This window comes from Salvelinus namaycush, chromosome 26, assembly GCF_016432855.1.
Source record: "Salvelinus namaycush isolate Seneca chromosome 26, SaNama_1.0, whole genome shotgun sequence".
In the NCBI taxonomy this organism is placed as follows: Eukaryota; Metazoa; Chordata; class Actinopteri; order Salmoniformes; family Salmonidae; genus Salvelinus; species Salvelinus namaycush.
In genome coordinates this window covers 43,669,682-43,679,681 of record NC_052332.1, presented here as the reverse complement: position 1 = coordinate 43,679,681, position 10,000 = coordinate 43,669,682, and the positions used below count along the sequence as shown (strand labels likewise).

Genomic DNA, 10,000 nt, shown 5'->3' with positions numbered 1-10,000 from the left:
GTGTGTTGTGTGTGTGTGTGTGGTGTGTGTGTGTTTGTGTGTGGTGTGTGTGCTATGCCGTGTGTGTGTCTGTGGGTGTGTGTGTTGTGGGTGTGGTGTGTGTGCTTGTGTGTGTGTGGTGTTGTGTGTGCGCATTGATTTATGGTTGTGTGTGTGTGTGTGTGTATGGCCATGCCTGTGTGTGTGTGTGCATGCCTGTGTGTGTGTGTGTGTGTGTGTCTTCTTCCTCTCACCTTTTCCTTCTTGTCTGGTTCAGGTGGGGGTGCAGGAGAGATCTCCTGGTAGATGTTGATTGAAACATCCTCAGATGACAAAGTCATTACATTGTCTACATTAGACTGGGGCGTCATACCTAAATCTGAAAACACACAGTACACCAGGGGTGGTAAACCAGCACCACCTGAAAGTCCGTTCAACGGCGGTAAACCAGACCACTGAAATCCTGTTCAACAGTGGTAAAACAGCACCCCTGGAAAGTCCTATTCACAGTCGGTAAACAGCACACCTGCAAAGTCACTGATTCAACAGTCGGTAAACCAGCACACCTGAAAGTCCTGTTCAACAGTCAGTAAAACAAGCCCCCCCCACCCCCCCCCCCCCCCCCCCTCCCCCCCCTCCCCCCCTCCCCCCCCCCTCCCCCCACCCACCTGAAAGTCCTGTTCAACAGGCGGTAAACCACACACCGCGAAAGCTGGTCGTCACTGTTAAACAGTCGGTAAACAGCACACCTGAAAGCCCATTAACAGTCGGTTAAAACAGCCACACCTGAAAGTCCTGTTCAACAGTCGGTAAAACAGCACCACCTGAAAGTCCTGTTCAACAGTCGGTAAAACAGCACCACCTGAAAGTCCTGTTCAACAGTCGGTAAACCAGCACCACCTGAAAGTCCTGTTCAACAGTCGGTAAAACAGCACCACCTGAAAGTCCTGTTCAAACAGTCGGTAAACCAGCACCACCTGAAAGTCCTGTTCAACAGTCGGTAAACCAGCACCACGAAAGTCCTGTTCACACAGGTCCGGTTAAAACAGCACACCTGAAAGTCTGTGCAAACAGTCGGTAAACAGCACAACATGCAAGTCCTGTTCAACAGTCGGTAAAACCAGCACCACCTGAAAGTCTGTTCAACAGTCGGTTAAAAACAGCACCACTGAAAGGCCTGTAACAGTCGGTTAAAAACAGCACCCCCTGAAAGTTCCTGTTAAACAGGTCGGTAAAAACAGCACCACCTGAAAGTCCTGTAACAGTCGGTTAAAACAGCACCACCTGAAAGTCGTTCAACAGCTCGGTGTTTAAAACAGCACCACCTGAAAGCCTAGCAACACGGTAAAAACAGCACACTGAAAGTCCTGTTCAACAGTCGGACACCAGCCCCACCGAAGTCCTGATTCAACAGTCGGTACCAGCACCACCTGAAAGTCCTGTTTCAACAGTCAGTAAAACAGCACCACTGAAAGCCTGTCAACAGCGGTAAACAGCACCACCTGAAAAGTACTGTTCACACAGTCGGTAAAACAGCACACCTGAAAGTCTGTTCAACAGTCTGGTAAAAACAGCACCACCTGAAAGTCTGTTCAACAGTGGTAAACAGCACCACCTGAAAGTCCTGTTCAAACAGTCGGTAAAACAGCACCACCTGAAAGTCCTGTTCAACAGTCGGTAAACCAGCACCACCTGAAAGTCCTGTTCAACAGTCGGGTAAAACAGCACCCACCTGAAAGTCCTGTCAACAGTCGGTAAACAGCACCCCTGAAAGCCGGTTCAACAGCGGTAAACCAGCACCACCTGGGAAAGTCCTGTTCAACAGTCGGTAAACCAGCAACCCACTGAAAGTCCTGTCAAAAGTCGGTAAAAACAGCACCACTGAAAATCAGTTCAAACAGTCGGTTAAAACAGCACCACCTGAAATGTCCTGTTAAACAGTCGGGTAAAACAGCACACCTGAAAGTCCTGTAACAGTCGGTAAAACAGCACCACTGAAAGTCCTGTCAAACAGTCATGGGTAAACCAGCAAAACTGAAAGTCTGTTCAAGTCGGTTAAAACAGCACCACCTGGAAAGTCCTGTTACAACAGTCGGCCGTAAAACAGCACCACCTGAAAGTCCTGTTCAAGAGCGGTAAACAGGCTACCACCTGAAAGTTCTGTTCAACGTTCGGTTTAAAAAGCCACCACCTGAAAGTCCTGTCAACAGTCGGTAAACCAGCACCACCTGAAAGTCCTGTTCAACAGTCGGTAAAACAGCACCACCTGAAAGTCCTGTTCAAACAGTCGGTAAACCAGCACCACCTGAAAGTCCTGTTCAACAGTCGGTAAAACAGCACCACCTGAAAGTCCTGTTCAACAGTCGGTAAAACAGCACCACCTGAAAGTCCTGTTCAACAGTCGGTAAACCAAGCACCTGAAAGGCTGTCAACAGCCCCCCCCCCCGGTAAACCAGCACACCTGAAAGTCTGTTAAACAGTCGGTAAAACAGCACCACCTGAAAGTCCTGTTCAACAGTCGGTAAAACAGCACCACCTGAAAGTCCTGTTCAACAGTCGGTAAAACAGCACCACCTGAAAGTCCTGTTCAACAGTCGGTAAAACAGCACCACCTGAAAGTCCTGTTCAACAGTCGGTAACAAGCACCACCTGAAAGTCCTGTTCAACAGTCGGTAAAACAGCACCACCTGAAAGTCCTGTCAAACAGTCGGTAAAACAGCACCACCTGAAAGTCCTGTTCAAAAAAGTCGGTAAAACAGCACCACCTGAAAGTCCTGTTCAACAGTCGGTAAACCAGCACCACCTGAAAGTCCTGTTCAACAGCGGTTAAAACGCACACCCTGAAATCCTGTTCAAACAGTCGGTAAAACAGACACTGAAAGTTCTGTTCAACAAGCCGGGTAAAACAGCACCACCGAAAGTCCTGTTCAACAGTCGGTAAACAAGCACACCTGAAAGTCCGTTCAACAGTCGTAAAAACAGCACCACCTGAAAGTTCCTGTTACAACAGTCGTAAAACAAGCACAAACTGAAAGTACTGTTTCAACAGTCGGTAAAACAGCACCACCTGAAAGTCCGATTCAACCGTCGGTAAAACAGCACCACCTGAAAGTCCTGTTCAACAGTCGGTAAAACAGCACCACCTGAAAGTCCTGTTCAACAGTCACTAAAACAGCACCACCTGAAAGTCCTGTTCAACAGTCGCTATCCCAGCGGACAAAACTGGTTGAAAGGACGTTGTTACAACAAGAGACCGTTTGTAGGATTTGACTTTTACCCTCTCTGCTGGCAGGTCCCCGTGGTGAGGTTGGCGCAGACAGCGCAGGGGGAGGGGTGTATTTGAAGGGCTTCAGGTTGTTGATGGTGTAGTTTCCCACCACGGTGGAGCGTCCGAACGCTCGCCAGTCCACCACACTGATGTTCAGGGGAGGGTGAAGGTTCTCATTCTCAGGCAGCTCCTGTGGGAAGGGACAGACAGGGAGGAGATAAAGATTGAAGGTCAGGCCAACTCTGCATGTATCTCCGTCTGTCTCAAATGGCACCTGATTCCCTATATAGTAAACTACTTTTGACCAGAGAACTAAAGGACTTAAGGAATAAGGTGTAATGTGGGACGCAGATAACACCTGTCCACTATTCTACCTCGTTAACAGATCACACTGTCCCACTATTTACTCAGTTAAACAAGATAACAAAAAGCTGTCACTATTCTACCGACGTTAACAGATAACTGCCTGTCTAACTATTAGTCTAAAAATTAGCAACCTCGTAACAGGATAAACACTGATCCACCTATTCTACCTCTAGTTAACAGCTTACATCTGTCCACTATCTTACTCGTTTAAACATGAATAAACACTGTACACTATTTACCTCGTTAACAGATGAAACCTGTCCACTATTCATACCCGTTAACAGATTAATCTGTCCACTATCTACCCGTTAACAGATAACACCTGTCCACTAATTACCTGGTTAACAACAGATACACCTGGAATACCACTATTCGTACTCGTTAACAAGATAGAGCCGCCACAAACGATCAATACACCTAGGAATGAAGAAGATAGATATAAGATAAGTAATCGCTAGTCCACTATTTACTACCTAGGGTAACAGATACAACATCTGTCCCAAACAGTAATATGACCCAAACACCCATCCGCAGAGTAACTAGAAACACTAACAATGTCCAAATAAATATCTACCTCGTTAACAGATACACCTGTCCATATCTACCGTAAACAGTTACACCTGTCCACTATTCTACCTCGTTAACAGATAACACCTGTCCACTATTCTACCTCGTTAACAGATTACACCTGTCCACTATTCTACCTCGTTAACAGATTACACCTGTCCACTATTCTACCTCGTTAACAGATCACACCTGTCCACTATTCTACCTCGTTAACAGATCACACCTGTCCACTATTCTACCTCGTTAACAGATTACACCTGTCCACTATCTACCTCGTTAACAGTAAACTGTCCATATTACCTCGTTTAAACAGATAAACACCTTTCCACTAAATCTACCCGTTAGCAGATACATCCGCCACTATTTACCTGTTAACAGAAAACCTGTCACCTAATTACCTCGTAAAGATTACACCTGCACTATCACCTCGTTAACAGATACATCTGTCATATTCTACCCGTTAAAGATAACGCCCTGTCCCTATCTACCTCGAACAGAATTAATCTGCCACGGATCTACTCGTAACAGATGTAACCCTGCACAGAGAGAAAGATTAAAACAGCAGGCAGAAGATTACAACAGATAACACGCCACATTTACCTCGAAGACGTCCGTAAACAGACTACTAACAACATTGAGATATAACTGTAGTTACCTCGTTAACAGACAACACAACAGTCCACTAATCACCTCATGTTAACAGATACACTTGTCACTAATCCCTCGTCGAACCCTTACACTGTCCAATTCTACCTCGTTAACGAATCACACCGTCAAATCTACTCGTTACAGATAACATTCATCTTAGTTATTCGACACTGTGAGAACACCTGTCCACATTCCACCACGTTAACATGCGCTGACTAGTCAACAAGGCACTTTAAGCAAGTGACCAATTCAGGTCATTGGCCGAGGTGGCGTCAGAGCAGGTCTGATGTCCTTTTAGGTATTGATCAGAGCAGGTCTGTGTCTCGAGGATGAGGGGTATATCAACAGCAGAAGTGGTAAATTGTGAAATTAAAATGAGGTGGAGTACCAGGTTAAAGCGTCACCCATTGTGTGAAGTTGGTTGGTCGGTAGTTACCAGGTTACAGGGTCCCCCCTAGTGTTTTTGGTGAAGTTTGGGGTTGGTATTTAGTTCCCACGGAGACAACAGCACGAAAAGGGGACCGAGAGACGTGCAACACACAACCTGATGTAAAGTAGAAAGATGAAGGAGATCATAGAGAGCATCTACGGTATAGGTCAGGTAGTTACAGGTTAAGGCGTCCAACCAGGTGTGGTGAAGTTTGGGCTTGGTTCACGTTAGTTACCCAGTAAAGGGGTCTACCAGAGTGGTGAAGTTCGCGGTTGGGTCATGTTAGTTACCAGGTCAAAGGGTCCACCAGGTGGTTGAATTTTGGGTTGGTTCAGCGTTAGTTACCAGGTCACACGTGTCCACAGTGTGTGTGAAGTTTGGGTTGGTCATGTTTAGTTACAGGTCAAAAAGGGCGTTCCACAGTTGGTGGTTTGGGTTGGTCAGGTTAGTTACCAGGTTCAAAGGTGTCCACCAGGGTGGTGAAGTTTGGGTTGGTCGGTTAGTTACCAGGTCAAAGGCGTCCACCAGTGTGGTAAGTTGGGTTGGTCAGGTTAGTTACCAGGTCAAAGGCGTCCACCAGTGTGGTGAAGTTTGGGTTGGTCAGGTTAGTTACCAGGTTAAAGGTGTCCACCAGGTGCTGGTGAAGTTTGGGTTAGGTCAGTTAGTTACCAGGTCAAAGGTGTCAACATGTAGTGAAGTTGGGTTGGTCAGGTTAGTTACCAGGTCAAAGGTGTCCACCAGTGTGGTGAAGTTTGGGTTGGTCAGGTTAGTTACCAGGTCAAAGGCGTCCACCAGTGTGGTGGTTTGGGTTGGTCAGGTTAGTTACCAGGTCAAAGGTGTCCACCAGTGTGGTGAAGTTTGGGTTGGTGAGTCTAAGTTACCAGGTCAAAGGTGTCCACCAGTGTGGTGAAGTTTGGGTTGGTCAGGTTAGTTACCAGGTCAAAGGTGTCCACCAGTGTGGTGAAGTTTGGGTTGGTCATGTTAGTTACCAGGTCAAAGGCGTCCACCAGTGTGGTGAAGTTTGGGTTGGTCAGGTTAGTTACCAGGTCAAAGGCGTCCACCAGTGTGGTGAAGTTTGGGTTGGTCAGGTTAGTTACCAGGTTCAAAGGCGTTCAACATGTGGGTGTTTTGGGTTGTTCAGGTAGTTAACAGTAAGGGGTCCACCAGTGTGTGAAGTTTGGGTTGGTTCAGTTAGTTACCAGGTCAAAGGTGTCCACCAGTGTGGTAGAAGTTTGGGTTGGTCAGGTTAGTTACCAGGCAAAAGGTGTCACCAGTGTGGTGAAGTTTGGGTTGGTCAGGTTAGTTACCAGGTCAAAGGTGTCCACCAGTGTGGTGAAGTTTGGCCGGGCATGTTGTTACACAGGTCAAAGGCGTCCACCAGTGTGGTGAAGTTGGGTTGGTCAGGTTAGTTACCAGGTCAAAGGTGTCCACCAGTGTGGTGAAGTTTGGGTTGGTCAGGTTAGTTACCAGGTCAAAGAAGTACACAGTGTGTGAAGTTTGGGTTGGTCAGGTTAGTTACCAGGCAAAAGGTGTCCACCAGTGTGGTTGAAGTTTGGGTTGGTCAGGTTAGTTACAGTCAAGATTGTCCACCAGTGTGTGCGTGAAGATTGGGTGTCAGGTTAGTTACCAGGTCAAAGGTGTCTACCAGAGTGGTGAAGTTTGGGTGGTCATGTTAGTTACCAGGTCAAAGGCGTACACAGGTGGTGAGTTGGGGTTGGTTCAGGTTAGTTACCAGGCAAAGGTGCCAACAGTATGTGAAGTTTGGGTTGGTCAGGTTAGTTACCAGGTCAAAGGTGTCCACCAGTGTGGTGGTTTGGGTTGGTCAGGTTAGTTACCAGGTCAAAGGTGTCACAGCGTGGTGAAGTCTGGGTTTGCGTCAGGTACGTTACCAGGTCAAAGGTGTCCACCAGTGTGGTGGGGTTGGTCAGGTTAGTTAAGGTTTTAAGGTGTCCACAGTGGGTGTTTGGGTTGGTCATGTAGTTACCAGGTAAAGGGTGTCCACCAGTTGTGGGAAGTTTGGGTTGGTCAGGTTAGTTACCAGGTTAAAGGTGTCCACCAGTGTGGTGGTTTGGGTTGGTCAGGTTAGTTACCAGGTCAAAGGTGTCCACCAGTGTGGTGAAGTTTGGGTTGGTCAGGTTAGTTACCAGGTCAAAGGTGTCCACCAGTGTGGTGAAGTTTGGGTTGGTCAGGTTAGTTACCAGGTCAAAGGCGTCCACCAGTGTGGTGAAGTTTGGGTTGGTCTTGTAGCTCTGGATAACAGAGGAGCGCAGGCTTTTCCCAGCACACTCTATAAACACCTGGGGACGATCCACAGACAGGAGCTGCACCTTCTTCAGCTCTCTCAGGCCCCAGAACAACACCTGGAGGACACAGAGAACACCGTCACAACACCCAGAACAACACCTGGACGACACAGAGAACACCGTCACAACACCCAGAAAACCTGGACGACACAGAGAACACCGTCACAAACACCCAGAACAAACACCTGGACGAACAACAGAGCACACCGTACAACACCAGAACAACACCTGTGACACAAGAGAAACCACCGTCACACCACCCAGAACAAACCTGGACGACACAGAGAACACCGTCACACCACCAGAAAACAACTGTGCGACAGAGAACACCGTCACAACACCCAGAACAACACCTGGACGACACAGAGAACACCGTCACAACACCCAGAACAACACCTGGACGACACAGAGAACACCGTCACAACACCCAGAACAACACCTGGACGACACAGAGAACACCGTCACAACACCCAGAACAACACCTGGACGACACAGAGAACACCGTCACAACACCCAGAACAACACCTGGACCACACAGAAGAACACCGTCACAACAACCACAGAACACCTGGACGACAACAGGAGAACACCGTCACAAACACCCAGAAACAACACCTGGACGACACAGAGAACACGCACAAACACCCAGAACAACACTGACGACACAGAGGAAACCGTCACAACACCAGAACACACCTGGCGACACAGAAGAACACCGTCACAACACCCAGAACAACACCCGGACAACACAGAGAAACACCGTCACAACAACCAGAACACTCTGGACGACACAGAGAACACGTCACAACACCAGAACAACACCCTGACGACACAGAGAACACCGTAAAACACCAAGACAGAACAAACACCTGGACCACACCAGAGACACCGTCCACAACACCCAGAAACAACACCTGGACCACACAGAGAACACCGTCACAACACCCAGAACAACACCTGGACGACACAGAGAACACGTCTCACACCACCCAGAAAAACACATGGACGACACAGAGAACACGTCACAAACACCAGAAACAACACATGGCACACAGAGAACACCGTCACAACACCCAGAACAACACGGACCACACAGAGAAAACGTCAAAACACCCCAGAACACCACCTGGACGACACAGCGAACACCGTCACAACACCCAGACACACACTGGACCACACAGAGGAACAACCCGTCACAACACCAGAACAACACTGGACACACAGAGAACACCGTCACAACACCCAGAAATACCACCGGACGACCAGAGAAACACCGTCACAACACCCAGAACAACACCTGGGACGACCCAGAGAAACACCGTCACAAACCCAGAACACACCTGGGACGACACAAGAGAAACACCTCACAAGACCCAGAACAACCCGACGGACACCGAGACACCGTAACCCCACCAGAACAACACCGGACGCACAGGAAACACCGTCACAACAACCGAACACCTGGACGAAACAGAGAACAACGCTCACACACCCCAGAACAACACCCGGACGACACAGAGAACCACGTCACAACACCCAGACAACCACTGGGACCACACAGAGAACACCGCCACAACACCAGAACAACACCTGGCGACACAGAGACACGTACAACACCCAGAACACCTGGACGACACAGAGAACACCGTCACAACACCAGAACAACACCATGGACACACAGAGAACACCGTCACAACACTCCAGAACAACACTATGGAACGACACAGAGAACACCGTCACAACACCCAGAACACCTGGAACGACCCGAGAACACCGCACAACCCCAGAAACACACTGGACGACACAGAGAACACCGTCAAACACCGAAAAAACCCTGGAAGACCACAGAGAACACCGTCACAAACAACCAGAACACACATGGACGACACAGAGGAAAACCGTCACAACACCCAGAACAACACTGGACGACACAGAGACACCGTCAAAACACCCAGAACAACAACCGGACACACACAGAGAACACCGTCACAACACCCAGAACAACCCGGACACACCAGTAGACACCGTCACATACACCCAGAACAACACCTGGACGACACAGAGAACCACCGTCACAAATCACCAGAACACACCTGGACCACACAGAGAACACCGTTCACAACACCCAGAACAACACCTGGACGACACAGAGAACACCGTCACAACACCCAGAAAACACCTGGAAGGACACAGAGAACACCGTCAAAACACCAGAACAAACACGGACCACACAGAGAAGACCGTCACAACACCCAGAAACTGGACGACACAGAGAAAACAGTCACAAACCAGAACCAACACATGGAGACACAGAGAACACGTCTCAAAACACCCTGAAAACACATGGACGACACAAGAGAACACCGTCACAACACCAGAACAACCCTGGGAACACACAGAGAAACACCGTCACAAACCCAGAACAAAACCATGGACCAC

The 10,000-nt window shown here is 48.5% G+C and overlaps 1 protein-coding gene across 1 annotated transcript in view; it reads right to left on the bottom strand.

Annotated features, from left to right (window-relative positions):
- Positions 1-6,238, bottom strand: part of pigs (phosphatidylinositol glycan anchor biosynthesis, class S) — an 18,093-nt gene extending 11,855 nt beyond the window's left edge. The window contains exons 1-3 of the mRNA XM_038964820.1: positions 6,140-6,238; positions 5,818-5,895; positions 3,257-3,437 (exon numbers count right to left, since the gene is read on the bottom strand). Of these exons, the coding sequence (XP_038820748.1) occupies positions 3,257-3,437; positions 5,818-5,895; positions 6,140-6,238 (358 nt within the window). The remainder of the gene's footprint in view (positions 1-3,256; positions 3,438-5,817; positions 5,896-6,139) is intronic.
- Between the last annotated feature and the right edge of the window lie 3,762 nt (positions 6,239-10,000).